Source organism: Balaenoptera ricei, chromosome 21 (assembly GCF_028023285.1).
Source record: "Balaenoptera ricei isolate mBalRic1 chromosome 21, mBalRic1.hap2, whole genome shotgun sequence".
NCBI lineage: Eukaryota > Metazoa > Chordata > Mammalia > Artiodactyla > Balaenopteridae > Balaenoptera > Balaenoptera ricei.
In genome coordinates this window covers 19509209-19529982 of record NC_082659.1, presented here as the reverse complement: position 1 = coordinate 19529982, position 20774 = coordinate 19509209, and the positions used below count along the sequence as shown (strand labels likewise).

Genomic DNA, 20774 nt, shown 5'->3' with positions numbered 1-20774 from the left:
CCTCCACCAGGAAGCCTACACAACCCACTGAACCAACCTTAGCCACTGGGGACAGATACCAAAAACAACGGGAACTACGAACCTGCAGCCTGTGAAAAGGAGACCCCAAACACAGTAAGATAAGCAAAATGAGACGACAGAAAAACACAGCAGATGAAGGAGCAGGGTCAAAACACACCAGACCTAACAAATGAAGAGGAAATAGGTAGTCTACCTGAGAAAGAATTCAGAATAATGATAGTAAGGATGATCCAAAATCTTGGAAATAGAATAGACAAAATGCAAGAAACATTTAACAAGGACGTAGAAGAACTAAAGAGGAACCAAGCAACGATGAAAAACACAATAAATGAAATTAAAAATACTCTAGATGGGATCAATAGCAGAATAACTGAGGCAGAAGAAAGGATAAGTGACCTGGAAGATAAAATGGTGGAAATAACTACTGCAGAGCAGGATAAAGAAAAAAGAATGAAAAGAACTGAGGACAGTCTCAGAGACCTCTGGGACAACATTAAACGCACCAACATTCGAATTATAGGGGTCCCAGAAGAAGAAGAGAAAAAGAAAGGGACTGAGAAAATATTTGAAGAGATTATAGTTGAAAACTTCCCTAATATGGGAAAGGAAATAGTTAATCAAGTCCAGGAAGCACAGAGAGTCCCATACAGGATAAACCCAAGGAGAAACACACCAAGACACATATTAATCAAACTGTCAAAAATTAAATATAAAGAAAACATATTAAAAGCAGCAAGGGAAAAACAACCAAGAACACACAAGGGAATCTCCATAAGGTTAACATCTGATCTTTCAGCAGAAACTCTGCAAGCCAGAAGGGAGTGGCAGGATATACTTAAAGTGATGAAGGAGAAAAACCTACAACCAAGGTTACTCTACCCAGCAAGGATCTCATTCAGATGTGAGGGAGAAATTAAAACCTTTACAGACAAGCAAAAGCTGAGAGAGTTCAGCACCACCAAACCAGCTTTACAACAAATGCTAAAGGAACTTCTCTAGGCAAGAAACACAAGAGAAGGAAAACACCTACAATAACAAACCCAAAACATTTAAGAAAATGGGAATGGGAACATACATATCGATAATTACCTTGAATGTAAATGGATTAAATGCTCCTACCAAAAGACACAGACTGGCTGAATGGATACAAAAACAAGACCCATATATATGCTGTCTACAAGAGACCCACTTCAGACCTAGAGACACATACAGACTGAAAGTGAGGGGATGGAAAAAGATATTCCATGCAAATGGAAATCAAAAGAAAGCTGGAGTAGCAATTCTCATATCAGACAAAATAGACTTTAAAATAAAGAATATTATAAGAGACAAAGAAGGACACTATATAATGATCAAGGGATCAATCCAAGAGGAAGGTATGACAATTGTAAATATTTATGCACCCAACATAGGAGCACCTCAATACATAAGGCAAATACTAACAGCCATAAAAGGGGAAATTGACAGCAACACAATCATAGTAGGGGACTTTAACACCCCACTTTCACCAATGGACAGATCATCCAAAATGAAACTAAATAAGGAAACACAAGCTTTAAATGATACATTAAACAAGATGGACTTAATTGATATTTATAGGACATTCCACCCAAAAACAACAGAATACACATTTTTCTCAAGTGCGCATGGAACATTCTCCAGGATAGATCATATCTTGGGTCACAAATCAAGCCTTGGTAAATTTAAGAAAATTGAAATCGTATCAAGTATCTTTTCCGACCACAACGCTATGAGACTAGATATCAATTACAGGAAAAGATCTGTAAAAAATACAAACACATGGAAGCTACACAATACACTACTTAATAACGAAGTGATCACTGAAGAAATCAAAGGGGAAATCAAAAAATACCTAGAAACAAATGACAATGGAGATACGACGACCCAAAACCTATGGGACACAGCAAAAGCAGTGCTAAGAGGGAAGTTTATAGCAATACAAGCCTACCTCAAGAAACAGGAAACATCTCGAATAAACAACCTAACCTTGCACCTAAAGCAATTAGAGAAAGAAGAACAAAAAAAACCCCAAAGCTAGCAGAAGGAAAGAAATCATAAAGATCAGGTCAGAAATAAATGAAAAAGAAATGAAGGAAACAATAGCAAAAATCAATAAAACTAAAAGCTGGTTCTTTGAGAAGATAAATAAAATTGATAAACCATTAGCCAGACTCATCAAGAGAAAAAGGGAGAAGACTCAAATCAATAGAATTAGAAATGAAAAAGGAGAAGTAACCACTGACACTGCAGAAATACAAAAGATCATGAGAGATTACTACAAGCAACTCTACGCCAATAAAATGGACAACCTGGAAGAAATGGACAGATTCTTAGAAATGCACAAACTGCCGAGACTGAACCAGGAAGAAATAGAAAATATGAACAGACCAATCACAAGCACTGAAATTGAAACTGATTAAAAACCTTCCAACAAACAAAAGCCCAGGACCAGATGGCTTCACAGGTGAATTCTATCAAACATTTAGAGAAGAGCTAACACCTATCTTTCTCAAACTCTTCCAAAATATTGCAGAGGGAGGAACACTCCCAAACTCATTCTACGAGGCCACCATCACCCTGATACCAAAACCAGACAAAGATGTCACAAAGAAAGACAACTACAGGCCAATATCACTGATGAAGACAGATGCAAAAATCCTCAACAAAATACTAGCAAACAGAATCCAACAGCACATTAAAAGGATCATACACCATGATCAAGTGGGGTTTATCCCAGGAATGCAAGGATTCTTCAATATACGTAAATCAATCAATGTGATACACCATATTAACAAATTGAAGGAGAAAAACCATATGATCATCTCAATAGATGCAGAGAAAGCTTTCGACAAAATTCAACACCCATTTATGATAAAAGCCCTGCAGAAAGTAGGCATAGAGGGAACTTTCCTCAACATAATAAAGGCCATATATGACAATCCCACAGCCAACATTGTCCTCAATGGTGAAAAACTGAAACCATTTCCACTAAGATCAGGAACAAGAAAAGGTTGCCCACTCTCACCACTATTATTTAACATAGTTTTGGAAGTGTTAGCCACAGCAATCAGAGAAGACAAAGAAATAAAAGGAATCCAAATCGGAAAAGAAGAAGTAAAGCTGTCACTGTTTGCAGATGACATGATACTATACATAGAGAATCCTAAAGATGCTACCAGAAAACTCCTAGAGCTAATCAATGAATTTGGTAAAGTAGCAGGATACAAAATTAATGCACAGAAATCTCTTGCATTTCTATACACTAATGACGAAAAATCTGAAAGTGAAATTAAGAAAACACTCCCGTTTACCATTGCAACAAAAAGAATAAAATATCTAGGAATAAACCTACCTAAGGAGACAAAGGACCTGTATGCAGAAAATTATAAGACATTGATGAAAGAAATTAAAGATGATACAAATAGATGGAGAGATATACCATGTTCCTGGATTGGAAGAATCAACATTGTGAAAATGACTCTACTACCCAAAGCAATCTACAGATTCAATGCAATCCCTATCAAACTACCACTGGCATTTTTCACAGAACTAGAACAAAAAATTTCACAATTTGTATGGAAACACAAAAGACCCCGAATAGCCAAAGCAATCTTGAGAACGAAAAATGGAGCTGGGGGAATCAGGCTCCCTGACTTCAGACTATATTACAAAGCTACAGTAATCAAGACAGTTTGGTACTGGCACAAGAACAGAAATATAGATCAATGGAACAGGATAGAAAGCCCAGAGATAAACCCACGCACATATGGTCACCTTATCTTTGATAAAGGAGGCAAGCATATACAGTGGAGAAAAGACAGCCTCTTCAATAAGTGGTGCTGGGAAAATTGGACAGATACATGTAAAAGTATGAAATTAGAACACTCCCTGACACCATGCACAAAAATAAACTCAAAATGGATTAAAGACCTAAGTGTAAGACCAGACACTATCAAACTCTTAGAGGAAAACATAGGCAGAACACTCTATGACATACATCACAGCAAGATTCTTTTTGACCCAGCTCCCAGAGAAATGGAAATAAGAACACAAATAAACAAATGGGACCTAATGAAACTTAAAAGTTTTTGCACAGCAAAGGAAACCATAAACAAGACCAAAAGACAACCATCAGAATGGGAGAAAATATTTGCAAATGAAGCAACTGACAAAGGATTAATCTCCAAGATTTACAAGCAGCTCATGCAGCTCAATAACAGAAAAACGAACAACCCAATCCAAAAATGGGCAGAAGACCTAAATAGACATTTCTCCAAAGAAGATATACAGATGGCCAACAGACACATGAAAGAATGCTCAACATCATTAATCATTAGAGAAATGCAAATCAAAACTACAATGAGATATCATCTCACACCGGTCAGAATGGCCATCATCAAAAAATCTAGAAACAATAAATGCTGGAGAGGGTGTGGAGGAAAGGGAACTCTCCTGCACTGTTGGTGGGAATGTAAATTGATACAGCCACTATGGAGAAGAGTATGGAGGTTCCTTAAAAAACTACAAATAGAACTACCATACGACCCAGCAATCCCACTACTGGGCATATACCCTGAGAAAACCATAGTTCAAAAAGAGTCCTGTACCAAAATGTTCATTGCAGCTCTATTTACAATAGCCAGGACATGGAAGCAACCTAAATGTCCATCGACAGATGAGTGGATAAAGAAGATGTGGCACATATATACAATGGAATATTACTCAGCCATAAAAAGAAATGAAATGGAGGTATTTGTAATGAGGTGGATGGAGTTAGAGTCTGTCATACAGAGTGAAGTAAGTCAGAAAGAGAAAAACAAATACAGTATGCTAACACATATATATGGAATCTAAGGGAAAAAAAAGCCATGAAGAACCTAGTGGCAAGACGGGAATAAAGACACAGACCTAGTAGAGAATGGACTTGAGGATATGGGGAGGGGGTGGGGTGAGATGTGACAGGGTGAGAGAGTGTCATGGACATATATACACTACCAAATGTAAAATAGATAGCTAGTGGGAAGCAGCCGCATAGCACAGGGAGATCAGCTCGGTGCTTTGTGACCACCTAGAGGGGTGGGATGGGGAGGGCGGGAGGGACGGAGATGCAAGAGGGAAGAGATATGGGAACATATTGTATATGTATAACTGATTAACTTTGTTATAAAGCAGAAGCTAACACACCATTGTAAGGCAATTATACTTCAATAAAGATGTTTAAAAAAAAAAAAAAAAAAAAATGGGCAAAAGACCTAAATAGACATTTCTCCAAAGAAGACATACAGATGGCCAAGAGGCACACGAAAAACTGCTCAACATCACTAATTATTAGAGAAATGCAAATCAAAACTACAGTGAGATATCACCTCACACCAGTCAGAATGGCCATCATCAAAAAGTCTACAAACAATAAATGCTGGAGAGGGTGTGGAGAAAAGGGAACCCTCCTGCACTGTTGGTGGGAATGTAAATTGGTACAGCCACTATGGAGAACAGTATGGGGGTTCCTTAAAAAACTAAAAATAGAGCTACCATGTGATCCAGTAATCCCACTCCTGGACATAAATCTAGAGAAAAACATGGTTCAAAAGGATACATGCACCCAATGTTCATTGCACCACTGTTTACAACAGCCAAGACATGGAAACAACTTAAATGTCCATCAACATAGGAATGGATAAAGAAGATATGGTACATATATACAATGGAATATTACTCAGCCATTAAAAAGAATGAAATAATGCCATTTGCAGCAACATGGGTGGACCTGGAGATTATCATACTAAGTAAGTCAGACAGATAAAGACAAATATCATTTGATATCACTTATGTGTAGAATCTAAAAAAAATGACACAAATGAACTTATTTTCAAAACAGAAACGGACTCATAGACTTCAAAAAAAAAATTACGGTTACCTGGGTGGAAGAGTGGGGGGGATAGATTGGGAATTTGGGATTGACACATACACACTGCTATTTTTAAAATAGATAACCAACAAGGACCTACTGTAAAAAAATAATAATAATTAAAACAGGGAACTCCAAATCTTTGTTACCTTCTTCCCTTTCACCCTTACATGCTTCTGCCTTATTCTGTATCTCATTGGGTGTCACCACTAACTACACACTGTTGCTCAAATCAGAAACCCAGAGGTTAATTTTGACTATTTTCTATCACATCAATCAGTCACCAAAGTCTATTGAATTCCATCTCTTAAATATTTCTCCTGTTTGTCCAAATCTCTCAGTTCTGTCACTACCATGACATTGGCCACTATAGTCTCAAGCGTTTTTATGCATCAGCCTCCAAACTGATTTCTCTGCCTCAAGTTATATTTTTCTCCAGTCTATTCTCCATACTGTGACTAGTACCATCCTTCTAAAATACAGACTTGATCATGCATTTTTTTCCACCATAGCTGGAAATAGGAATATCAAGTGAAGCAGTAGAAGTCAGAGAAGCAATAGGCAGACAGGTAAAAGTAAAACCAGAAATACATACAGTTTCAGTGCTGATTTAGTGACTATGAGGGTTAGATCCCAAAAAAGATAGAACTCTAGTATTACTGAGTATCTACTAAAAACAAAAATGTCACTTGCTTATACTATAAATGTGTTTATTCACTAGGTATATCTTTTCCTGGATTTTAAAATATACTCTGCCTTTCACACTACTATATTATAATCTATCTACATAATAATCAACTTTAATATATTCTCTAAATCACTGACACGATACTCCTATAAATTAGATATACAATTTATTTTTCTCACGTAACAATTTCACATTTTTAAATGACTTTTTAGGTGGTGCATCATTCTCTGTTTCACTTCAGGCCTAAATTCTAATGTACCTTCTAAGTCTAAAGTGCAAATATTTTGTAAAATCTTGACTTTCAGGATATATCTCAATCTAGGCAAAATCTATATACAAGTCAAATCTGACTTTTAAGAGGTTTCAGTTTATTTCAGAGTTATTCTCAAGAAAGTGTGGAAAGAATTCAGATTAATCTCTATAATCCTGTTATATCATTTTTATTTTCTTTTGAAATATTGTGGTTCCCAAGAAGTTATGAAACAGAGTTCAGATTTATTCTCTGGGTTTAAAAATCCTCCATTAATTTGCCTCATCCTACTTTTCCCCTTTCGTATCCTCTTTTCTCCTTTAAAAATTGTGCAAATCTTGTATGTTTAGATCCCCGGTCACACATTGCTCATTCTGACCTTGAATCTGCCTACCAGAGGTGGGCAGTTCAAATAAAGAGTGAGCTGGGCAAGTTCTGAGACAGTAGGAAGTGTTTTAACCTGAAGACATATTTCAGTCTAAAGATGTCCATGTTTGTAAATTTAAGCATGTATGATTTAAACAAAACATGCTTACATATAAGTTATAGTGATTGACTGTGACTTCTGGTTCATACTCTTTCCTCCCCCACCATCTCTTTAATGTCTCGGATCTTTAAGATTAGTTTTCCAAATGCAGCCTTTTTTGCTAGATCCAGCAGGAATATGGCTTCTGTGAATTATTCCTGGCTATATCTAAAACATCATATTTTACCTATACTTTTGACTAGCTCTAGTTAGGACATATCAGATTATCAGTCACCATGCCAGATGCTTTACATATGTTACCCAATTTAATCATTAACGTATGTCATCAGCATACTTGGTATCCCCAGTTTATAGATATCAAATCTGAGAAGCAGAAGAAGAGTAACTTACTGAAGGTCCCATAGTTAGTAAATGAAAATGATCTTAATGGATGAGCTGTTACATGATATTTGAAAGACAGTTTCAGGACCCTTTTTTTTGTAAAGAATGCAGTATTCTCTTATTTTTCAGTTTACATGTTGTAATATTGTACCCTGTTTTTTCAGTGTATAGTCTTTGCTATGACTTCTGGCCAGATGTGGAATCATATCCGTGGACCACCATATGCTCATAAAAACCCGCACAATGGACAAGTGGTAAGTGCATGTTCTATGCATCAGTATTATGAACTTTAATCCTGTTTACATAGGAATCCGAAATTAAGTTTAGCATTTAGTAAGAAAGGATTCTATTTGTAAATCTAAATATATGTTCTTTCTCTTCTCATTTACTACCTTCACCATGTACATATAAACAACATGCGCATATATATATTTTTTTAGGGTGAGGACTTCTTTAGCGTGGATTAAAAAAAAAATTCAGTCAGTGTGTACCTGCTTATCAAATATACACACATAAATTATTTTTTCAACTTTGTAGACTGCTATGGCAATAATATGTAATGCCAAAAGAGGAAATAGGAACAGTTTGTAGCCAGTGTCCCAGCAATGATAAATTTAATTCAGTTCAGAAGATCATTAAGAACCCTGAAGTCATGGTATTAGGATGCCAGGAACTGTTTGCCAGAAAATTGAAAGTGAAATTGGTGTATAGTTAAATCAGTAGCAAAGTTTACATTAGTAACTGCTACTGTTTTGCTGCCTTCCCTTTCCTTTTGGTGGGTGGGAAATATTGTCATAGATCAGCTTTGCAGAATACTGTCTTTGAGGCTTAGCATTAGGTTGGTGAAGATTACTGTTTTAAAATGTGCTTTTTTTCTCTAGCTTTTTCTTTATACAGATTTTGAGGGAAGAATATAATGACACCCCTCGTGCACTCGTCACCAAACTTAATTACCAGTTCATAACCAAGCTTGTTTCATCTATTCTCCCACCCAGTTCTCTTTACCGCTTTTGGATTCTTTTGAAATAACTGCCCAATATCATTTCATTTCAAACATAAATATTTCAGTAGGTATCTGTAAAAGATGAGGTTTTCTTAGAAAATCATAACCACAGTACCAGAATCACACCTAAAATGGTAATAAATTCTTAATTTCTGAAAATTGTGGCTCTGAATGGAATAAAGTTATTCCATGGCAAATCATGTTATAATTTCTCTATAAATATAAATGTATAATGTAAGCTTATGAGGTTTGTTCTTCATTGCTTACAGTACTTCAAATATCTTTCATATTAAAAAAGCTAACAAGTTATTTCTTCTTCCTAAATTGTTTGTGACTTTCTTTGAACTTCTTTGTGGATCTGTAATATAGGGGTATAATTCACTTTACTTATTGTATGTACCCTGATGGCTCAATTAGATTTTAAGGGCTGGTTGCTAAGTTACAGTCACTGATACTATATAATAACCATTTTGGTCTCATACTTTTGTCAACATTTTCAGATTTCTTCTATAGGTGTCAAGAATATGGAGTCAAAGTTAGACTCTGGATAATCAGCTGCTGTAGTAAATCAGACATGTCTTTTGTTATGTGTACTATGTATTTTTTAAATCTGTCACTACTTAGAAAAGTGATTTGAATGTCTAATATTCAAAATTAATTTTACAGAAAAAATAATTGGAAGTAATTATCAAGCAATGAATTGTCCCCTTATCTTCAAGTCTTCCTGACCATCCTATTTAAAAGTGTAGTCCTTTTCTCTCATCCTCCTCCCCAATACCCATACTCACTGTCTTCCTTTCCTTTTAAATTTTTTCTCCATAGCACTTATAACACGTTATATAATTTACTTATTTTGTGTTACTTTTGTTTGTCTTTTGCCAGGACCCCAGTAGGGTATAAGCACTTGACAGCATGGCTTTTTATCCACTTTGGTCCCTGATATGTTCCTATTTCATAAAGAGGGGCTGACACAAAGATTTAATCACTATTGTGTTAATGATACTTAAAAGTGTAAATTTTGGAAATTGATAAAATTTTTATTACTGTCTTTTAATATTCTTATAATATTCCTTAGGCAAATAAACATATTAAGCATTGCTTTTTATTATTTGCTTAAATACATTTGTTAAAGTATATGAAAAATTCATCAACATTCTTGTGAAATGTTTTAGCTTATGTAGGGGAAGAAAATATAATTTTCCCTCTACTGTTCTGAGTCTTTGGCTGGGGCCCCTGTAACAAAAGACAGAATAACAAGAGAAAAACAAACAAATTGATTAACATGTATACCTCATGTATACATGGGAGATAGGGAAAAATGAATAACTCTCAGAGGTGGCTTAGAGCTCAGGCTTAAGTGCCATCTTCAGTTACAGACAGAAAGAAAGGTATTGAGGGAAAGCCAGTGGTGGAAGTGACCAGGAAAAGTAAGATAAGCAAAAGTGAGGTGTAATGTGCAGATTTAAGTTCGTGGTTGCCTTCTCCATTGATAAGGATCTAAAGTTGTCTCCAGGGATTGTCTCTACCTGTAGATTGTCTCTACCTATGTCCTTATTGGTAGAGAAAGGAGGAGGGACACCGTTGTGAATTTATGTCCTGCTTTTAGGCAGATTGGGGAAGGCAGAGAACTTTTCTAGTATCTGCTTCTTCTCAGTGCCTTCAGCTTAAAATAATTCTTAGGCCAAAGTGGCATATTTTAAAGTGTTGTATACTGTCACTCTTCATTCTCACTGTAATCTTCTTACCGTTTCAACCATTACTTTGCTAAATCATGAGACTCTAATCCCCTCACATGTTTACTGGAGTAAGCTCCAAAACAATTTGCACTGATTACAGTAACAGTGACAACGTGGATGCCATCTATTGCTCACTGAATATATGCTAGGCAGTAGACTTCACAAATGAGTATTTTAGGCCACTAGGTGAATATTCCTAAAGCATACTTTGACTATAGTGATAATATTAATATGTGTGGACCAGAGTTACCAGTTAAATTGGAAATCCTAAGTGGCTCTCCATTACTTGCCCATTGTAATTTTCCTTTTCAGCCTAAGACCTCTACTCCTTTGCAGAAAAACTCAGTGTTAGTGTATTTGTACTGTCCCTTGTCCTCTAAATATATGCTTTATTTTGCTGCTTCCATTCCCGGAATTTCTATCAAATCATGCCCATCCTTCAAATACCACCTAATTTGCCATCCCTGTGAAATGCATTCCTTAATTACGTTAGAAATTCTTCTTCCCTTTACACATTTATAAATATGTAGTTAGCCCATTTATGTATCTCTGCATTCCTTTATAATAATTTTTTAATATTTCATGTATTAGTCAAATTCTTAACATAGGGAGTTTCTTTTAAGCTATTTTTCATCTTTACACTTACATACAGCTTGTCCTCAATAAATGTTTTATTAAATGATTATAAAGACTCACACTAGGAGATTTTGGTTTCTTGAATTGTATTATCTTAATTCTTTCCATTTATTTTTTGTCACTAGTCTGAAGGATAATAGGATCAACATGTCACTGTTAATTCCACATAAACCAGTTAGTAACCTTAATGTGACAGGAACATTTATCTTAAGGTTTAGATTAGATTGGAAAGAAATTTTCTCTATTGATTTAGAAAATGTTTTATCACCCCCCCTCCACATTGTTGTATTACTATTTTGTAGGTAGAGATTGGCATGGCCCTTAGGAAAAGGTACTGTGATGGCCCAGAGGAACACATTAAGAAAACAGAATTTTCTATATTTTTAAAAGAAAAAAACTTTTCCTTCATACGTGCATCTGGCTTTCAATGTATGTATTTTAGCTTTTCAGCACCTTAATCAAAAGTTACAGAAATGATGAGACTTAAACCTGTAACCAAGTTGTTTAAAGAAATGAATTTTGTCCCAAACTCTTCACCCTCATATTTTATAAAAAATATTTTTTCTTATATTTGAATCAAGTATTAGGATTGAAGGAAAAAAATCACGAAAGTCTTGGAAACATAGGAGCTTCTTGCTACACAATCAATTGCTTGAGTGTGTTCTTGGCCAGAGATATGGATATGGTTTTGGACTGATCTGAGATGTTAATTACTAAGATGTTACTTACTAAGCAGTATAGACAAAAGCAGGTTAAAGGGGCAGGAGAATGTTGCCCATTAGTATATAGCTCTTTTCTTGTTTTGCATTTTAACATATTTTAGCAAAACCTCCCTTCCTGCTTTTTAATATGCATAATGTCAACATACACTGAAACAGAAAATTAAGTTTTGTTTTAATGAACTGATTTGCATAATAATGTGTTTTCATATTACTGGAACAAAATAGAAGATTAACTTTTCTTTTTAAAATCAAGTGGTTACTGGTACAGAATTATACTTTAAACAATGACTGTCCATTAGAATAATAATAGTGAATGGTTTTCTTTATAATAGATGTGTTTAAATTTCAAGATATAACTTGAAAATTAGCACTATCCTTCTTGGTAATTTCTTCATATTTTAACCTGTATTTCCAAAAAGAAATTACCATGTAGGATTTGTGTTTTTGAGAATAACTATAATTAGGCTATTTATCTCTTTCAGTGGTATGGAATAAAATGACAAAGTGAGTATCTTATGAATATTTATAAAGGAATTTTACAATTTGGCATTAATTCTTGATGACCAATGCACATTTAGTGGAGTAAGGTATATGAAACAGTAAGTTTACTGTGGTTTTCATATTTGTAACATAATTGAATAACCACTTACATTTTAAAGACTTATTTTTAGTTAGCTATTACACATAAATATCAGCTAATTGGATTCTAATTTTTGTTCATTTTTTCTAAATTAATTTTTAAAATATGTTTGGCTTCAACTATTTATGTTAGATGGCTTAAGAAATTTGTATTAAAACTGTTTATGAAGAATTATTTCAATGTTAAACTGAACTTAACTTTGTAAATACTTTAAAATTGTACCATGAAGGTCTATATGGTTTCTAGAAATAGTTGGGCTGTTCTCCCCCCCCACTCCCCCCCTTTTTCTGAAGTTGGTTTCTAAATAGAATTCTGGATGGTGGTGAGTTCTTTAGTGTCAAACTTTTTAAATTGCCTAATTTGCTGTTTTTCCTGTATATGGGAGTTTTTAATGGATTTGGCTTTGTAACATCTAGTTTTATACCTTTTAAGCATAATACTGTGAGGTCAGAGAGCAGGTATTTTACAAATGAGGAAAAATAATAGTCCAAGTAGTAGAAGCCAGAATTAGAATGGTGGATCTTGTAACATGATCGAGAGTCATTCGAAGACTAAGTTGATAATAATTAGACTAAGTATTTAAAATACATATTTAAAGTTTAGACATAAATATTGTTAGTAACAGTGGTTAATGTTTGGATGTTGATGCTAAAATCTGTTTTAAATTTTTGACAGAAATTCTAAGAAGTCTGAGGGCCCTGAGCAATCTATGAATCCGAAATGATACCTACTGTTTTCTGCAGGGAGATTGACTAATTAAATATGGGTGAAATGTCATGAAACCTCCATAACCTTGACAGACATAATCCTTTTAAATAAAATGACTAAGGCCTAATAAGACCCTAGAGGCTTAAAGATACACATGGCCAGGTGTAATCCTAGAATGTGTCATTAGCTTCCAGGCTGTATTTTTCTATTATCTGGTTCCTCTAATTATTCTTTGAAATATGACACTTTGACTTCCTCTTTCAACTTTTGCTTTTAAAGTTTACTTTCTGATCATAAAATTAATAAATGCTCACTATGGAAATTTAGAAAATTATAAAAAATAGGTATCAATAAATGCAACCCCTTGTAGTTTCATGTCAAGGAGAAAGAACACACTATGTAGTTAAGTAAACTGTCTCTCTATAGGTAAGAGATTAAAGAGAATGTTGCCGCATTAAGCTGTAAAGTTAGGAGAAGTATGAGATGCAGAACATTAAAAGCTAGGCTAGTCATTCATAATATACGCAGAGAGCTTAAAAGGCCACTGAGAATTGACTAGCCTTTTCTTGCATCAAGCAAATACCATAGATTTAAACCTACATACGCACAGTTTAACAAAGGGGATGGGTCTATGTACATTCCTAAGATGATGCTATAAAAAGATGACAGTGAAACAGAAGTGAAGAGAGATTTTCAGAGTTAAGATGGTGGTATGATACACCTCTGCCTTCCTTCTTGTTAAATACTGATAGGGATTCATCAAAATGCAAAGCCAACAACAGAATTACAAAGTAAAGCTAATTAAACCCAAATCGCAAAGCATGCGAGAACTTCTGTCAACATCTGAATTTACTGAAATGGACACTGGCATATAGTTTCTTTGTGCTTATGAACTTCCTCAGAGTTCTCTTTAAGTTGCCATCAGTATGCTTACGTTTATTTTACTTATTCCCCAGAAATACTGTTTTACTTCCCATGTCCTCCTCTCATCTTACCAGAGGTTTCATGTTCTGCCTCATGCTGTCAGGGCTATATTGAGCTGCTAGTGGGAAAGACAAGCTGATAACAGATTCCTTTGTTGGCCCCAAACGTGAAAAGCCATGGTCCTTTCTGTGAAACAGCATTAAGTAATGTTTTAGAAGCATAAGCTTCACACCCATTGTTAACTTCTTCCACTCTTGCTAACTTTGGAACCCTATAACGTTAGGTAAATGTCACCAGGACTTCAACTTTTCCTCATTTGTAAAATTTCAAGGTAGGTATAAGTGGTTTCTGTCCCAACACCACATTGACCCTTACTGCCCTTATAGACTGGCTGTCTCATGAAGTAGCCCTTATAGACTGGCTGTCTCATGAAGTAGCCCTTATAGACTGGCTGTCTCATGAAGTAGCCCTTATACACTGGCTGTCTCATGAAGTAGCCCTTATACACTGGCTGTCTCATGAAGTAGCCCTTATACACTGGCTGTCTCATGAAGTAGCCCTTATAGACTGGCTGTCTCATGAAGTAGTGAAGGGATGTTTGGGCTGTGAAACGCCTATCATACCAAGAGGGATGAATTTGGCTCCCCGCCCCCCCTCCTCCCGGCACCCCCAGAGGACATGTGGTAGTTTCTGGATACGGTTTTGGTTGTCACAGCGGTGGGGGCACCTGCCCTCTGCCGGCAGCTAGTGGTGGAGCGGGGGCGCCGCTAGGCGTGCTGCCGTGCAGAGGGCACTGCTCACAGCAGGGAGGCACCAGGCTCAAACGTCAGTGTCGAAAACGAGAAGCTCCAGAGAATCTTAAACATAATTATTTTGTTTTCTTACATATTTTGTAGACAAGAAAGCCATCCCATCTAGCATTTATACCCAAAGGATGACTTTCTTAAAAAAAATTTTTTTTTAATTGAAGCAACCAGTGAGTGCTTCGGATCACACTGACCTGTGGTTTAATGTTTGGGAGGATTGTATATATTGAACGCCATCACTAAATATAACTGATATGAAAATGTTTTGGGTATAATTGTTTGCTATAATCCATCTTAGTAAACGCTATTTAATCTTGGGAGATTTTATATATGCTTAAAAAGAGATGTTTACATAAGAGAGAGTAAAAATGACTCTTAGGCCCACGGAGTCATGTTTATGCCTTGTCCTGAAGTGTACAGGCAGAGAAACAGATGGGAAGAAAATGGGCTTGAGTTCTTCCCAAGCTCTGCCTCTTAGCAGTTGTGTCGCTGGGGGTGGAAGTTACTTAAGACTCATTTAATATAAGAAAAGAGGGACTAATACTGCTTTTCTTACCTTGTAGTTTGTGAGATAAAATATAATCATAGATGTATAAGCACTTTTAAAAGTTGAAAACACTCCTGTCTTAGTTTGGGTCCCTCCCAGAACAGACCCAAAGACAACAATTCAGGTGAAAGTAGCTCATGCTGGAGGTGAGGCAAACGTGAGAAAGGAGTGGGAAACTGAGTTCAGGAACGGAAGGCAGTCAAAAAAGATGCCGTATCCAGCCCATGAGCGCTGTGAGCCACTGAAGCTTAATACTGCTTGGGGATCTCTGGGAGCTGGTGTGGAACACATACAGCGATTTTCCCACCCAAGTGGCGAGGGAAACTAAGGTATTGATATTTATATACCAGCTCTCATCAGTCACTCTTTGAGTGCTATTTCTCTGGGGAAGGCATTACTTTCCCTGCACTGGTGGACTTCGGGTGTTCAGGAAAGCCACCCAGGCACAGAAATGCAGGTGCTGCTGGTGGAAGTCAGGCTGGTGCACGGGCAGTGCCCTTGTAGATGTGTCTACTACAGCTTCTCATAATATGCTAAGAGTTTATTCTTTGTTAGTAGATTCCAAAACAGAGGAAAAAAATCATGAAGAAACATACTTTTCAACTGGTGTTTTTAAGATACCACGCTCTGAAAACAATAGCAACAAGTAGTCAAAATGTCTCACCAATTGTGAATAATTTTTTAAGTCAATATCATATTTGTCTTGTAGATAATCCTGTAGGGAAAACTATAAAAACATATTTACTTAAGAATATCTATCAGAAATTGTTTTATCCTGTTGTACATTTTAACAATTCTTATGTAGGTGAACAGATTATTTGCTGCTTTATAGAAGGTTTGTTCCTGGTGCTCTGTCAACGGGGCCTGCGTTTTGAATTGTATTTTCGGGAAGGGGTTTACATTACAGTCCTCTCAGCTGCCCATCCCCACTCCTCAGTCACCTTGGGATCAACACTGGTTTGAGCAGTGCATAGTTTGTGGCCATCAACAGAATTGATATATAGTGGGCCTGTGTCAGCTCTGAAGTTCTGATTCTAGCTTCAGTAGTTCAGTTTTCTCTCTGAACTGAGCTAATTGGATCAGACAAGCTTAAAAGACTGTGGAGTATGTTGTTGGGTCTTTACTTAGCTATTAGCTTTAAAAAATTATATGTATTTGTAATATCAGTGACTGTTCACATTTTCACATATTAATTGTGAAGTAACACATGTCTACAAGGATCTACAGATGTTATCAGAGTAAGTTTCACCACACTGAACTTAAATGTAAATGAATATAGAGAATGTAAAGAAAATTAATAGTGCAGGCAGTATGTTACTATGCTGATTTGCAAGTTTGTTTGTTACTGTTAAGTTGCTATGTAATGGCACAAGTCAAGTACTAATGGTCTACTTCACAGCGTGAAAGGCATCACAAAAACAGTCATTACTGTGTAGCTAAAGGGAATCTATGTAACTGTATGATTACATGGGACATAAAGACATTTTCTGTCGTTAAAAAAAAATCTTGAATGAGATGCATTCAGTGAAATAAACTTGTGCTTAGATTATAACTCCCAACTAAATAAATATATTGTCTTTTTTTTTTTTTCTTTTAAGATTTGGCTTTTAGCTGCTGCCTGAGGGTTGCTATGGGTTTACCATATATAATCCAAAAATTTTCACTGCATTATACTTCAGTTGTGAATGTAGCTAAGAGCTGTGTTCTACGTGCACATGCAAAAGCATTTTGTTGCAAAAATGCATGCTGCTTAATCGAGAATTTATTGTTAATGTAGCACTTTTTCTATGTCTCAGGTAGCCATAATAGTCTTACACTTTCTCCAGTGCTGTACACTCTCATACCTCAGGGATTTTGCATATACTAGCTCTTTGAGGGACATATTTTAGTCCTAAGTGGAAAATTGTATAGGCTTATTTAAACTAAATACAATTATTTTATTTAGGATATTCAGGAGTTTTATCATAATCTTCATACCACCAGCAAAGAGAATGTCAACATATAATGAAAAATTTTAAACAAAAAAACCCAGAAAGATAATAATAATTGGTAAAGGTATGCAAAAAATTTATGGTAGAGTTTGGAATTGAGAGTCTGCCTTTTCATTTATTCATTCCTTTATTTTTCCATCCAATAAATGTTTGTTGAGAGCCCATTCAATACCAGGTACTGTATCTGCCCTAGTAGTACAGCTGTATCATGGAGCTGATAGACTAGTGGAGAGATGCAGTATGATCTGGATTTGCCCAAAGTCTCAGTCATTAAAGTTCTGCTTATTATTGCATTGTGTGGTATTAGAAACTGAGCTGTTTTAAAATTTTGCCTCAGTACCATGGTTGCTCTGTTGCTGTGACCTTGCATCTTCTCTCTTGGGAAGCTTTGCCTTATCTTTTTATTTCTTTTGATTTTTAAATTTTTTGCGTCTAGTTGGCCATTGGTAAGACTCTTTGCCTTTATCTCTAGCATCTATTGCTGCTTCTCTCTGCCCTCTCTACACCTGGTTTTCACTTTCATCGTCACAGTATGCACTTTTGATCCTAAACTCACTGATCTTTACCAACTTCTGAAGCCAACCCAAACTGCTCCTTTACTTCCTTTTCAACTGTTTAGCTACTAACAAACAACCCTGGCAATTAATTAAGAAGGACCATGTGATTTGTATCCTTACCACCTATCAAAACATTTCACACATGGCAGATATTAAATAAAAATAAAGCTGAATAGATGAATAAATCTTTCTTTGCAAATAAGAACTCAAGTTATATTTTCAGCCTTTCAAAAATGTTAACTATGTCTGAAAAACAGTGGTTTCCCTCCTGAGCTTTGTTTGTATTTTGTAATTAAAACCTTGAAGCACATACCCAAAGGGATTATAAAACTACAAAATGAGAATGTGTTTTATGACATCAAACTTAATCTAATACAGTTAAACATTCTGAGAATCCAGAATAAATGTGATTTCAGAGAAAATAGTAAAAAAGCAAAGGCATGAACAATTGACCCGCCCACAGAGAAAGGGATAAGTTATTTGCTAACTGGTTTGTATTATTTAAGTTTTTTCCAATTTTGGTAAATTATTTAGTACATTGGAAAGAATAATGGACTAAATAGACCCCTATGGTCATTATAAACCAAGGAAATTATTCTCATACTATGAATAAAATTGAGTCAATTATATTAAACATAATAAGCATATACATTCTAATTTGAAAAAAAGCATTTTAGAGGTATATCTCCACAACTTCAAAATAAGACCATGTAAATTTCAGTAACTCAGAATATTTCTTATTCATTGCATATTTTCCAACATCATTATATTTTGATTCTTTAAAATGCTAATCAATGATTTAAATAAGTTTTTTATAAACTTGGATGAAATTAGCATTCAAAAATTATTTCAATATTCATATTATCACATCACCTTTAGATATAAAGATTAGGAGCCATGAGAAAATTTGTGTAAAATTTACATATTAGGTTACATTAAAATAAGTTTTAGTGTTTCTGTATATTTAAGTAGCCTTTTTTCCCCATAAAGCCTTAAACACCACATCATATGAGTCACATATATTTATCAAAACAGAGAATCAAATATACTGTGTCCCTCTTATATTAAAAAAAAAAAAGCCACAGTGTGATTTGGTCATGCTGTAGACCAAATTATGCTATAGTTTATGAATAATTAATAACCTCAAGGGGAAGAAACAATAGGTCTGCATTGGAGAAATGTCCCATTATCTTGGAGGAGTCATGCTGAATATTTTGAAGTAACAGTAGATCTCTTTCTCTCTCCCCTTCCGTACATTCTCTCTTACTCATTTCTTCCCTCCCCCTAAATATTATTAAACTTTTGGTGTCATTTTAGCTAAATAATAAAATAGCCTAAAGGATGTATTAGAATAGGACTCAGGTAGAAAAATGAGTCAGAGGTATTTTATTTTCTGTTAACTCTTGTTAACAATGTACACATAATACATTTCCTTTTATTGTAAGTATTATAATTGTGGAATGACATTCCTCCTTTTCTATACTTGTAAAACCCTCTTCCTCTCTCATCCAAAGAAGTGCTGCTTTTTTGGATGAAGTCATTTCTTTATGCTCCTGGATGAATATAAAGTTCTGCAATTCTGAATGGCCATGGTAGTTATTTGTCATATTCATTTTTCTCAGTCTTATATAGTTTTTGCATAATCATCTCCACTAATAAAATGAAATTACCTTGGCCACAGAATTAGAATATTACTTATCTGTATAATTCTCTTTATAAGACTTATACAGACTTGTTGAATGAATGAATGAATAAACTAGCCAAAGAACACACACACATAATGATCAAACCTGATGGATTATGTACATTTTATTCTGTATTTGGGCCGATAATGCTGTGTGTGTTCTCCTAGCTATTTATAAAGTGTCAAAGTTTTTGTTTTGTTTTTTATTTGCTTGTTCTTAGGTTAATCGGAGAAAATAAGTGCTTTAAATTAATTTTGTTATACTCACTAACTAGGAGACCACTGACTATATACAGTATAGAAATGATTACTTATGAAATTATTTCTAGCTATACAATTATATCTAGTAGTCTATTAATAATTTACTTACACAGGTTGTAATTGTTTATTTCTTACCTTACTAAAGTTTAATCTATTTGAAAAGTTTGGACTTGTCTGATTTGGGTTTATCCCAAACCGTGTATTGAAATACAAAGTCTATACCATAAAATGTTTTAAAACAATTTTTAAATATTGCTTGCCTCTACTATAACATCTAATCTTTTATTTTATCCCTGAGTGTAACATTAAAAAAAACTGTTGAATTTATAATATTCTAAATAAGCCTCATGCCTAAAATGAATTTTATAATGGATGTACTAGCAGAGCTGCTGCGTTAATAATGCAAAGCTGCTTTAATTCTCTCCCAAAGAAGCAATTACTCTGAAAAGCCACGTTTTATTTCTGCCAAGAAACAAAATTATTGTGTCCTACGTCAAGTCTCACAAGAATCTGTCGTCATGTTATGTCTTCATGATATTCTTATATTGTTTATATTTTAGCTTTGTTGACTAGAAACCATGATTCCTGTAATAACCAATAAATTTGCTTATTGGTTAATATATTAAGTTCTGAAAGCATGGATCATCTTTAATGTATTTTTAAAAACAGGTTTATTAAAAGACACTGTAAATATAACTAGCAATCATTTAATTATAATAACTCCTCACCGAGTTATAATCTATACTTCATTACTGATTATTAAGTCATTACTAAAGACATTCTCATTTTAATTTTTTTTTTGA

General features: G+C 34.9%; 1 protein-coding gene across 6 annotated transcripts in view; it reads left to right on the top strand.

Moving 5' to 3' along the window:
- The window catches only part of TUSC3 (tumor suppressor candidate 3), a 192922-nt gene that overhangs the window by 107333 nt on the left and 64815 nt on the right, over window positions 1-20774 (top strand). For 5 of the 6 annotated variants that reach the window (XM_059909469.1, XM_059909466.1, XM_059909465.1 and 2 more), the window contains exon 6: window positions 7921-8010. In XM_059909469.1, coding sequence (XP_059765452.1) covers window positions 7921-8010 — 90 coding nt within the window. Of the gene's footprint in view, window positions 1-7920; window positions 8011-8637; window positions 8794-20774 lie in introns of those variants that run through there. The other variant, XM_059909467.1, reaches the window with a different exon arrangement.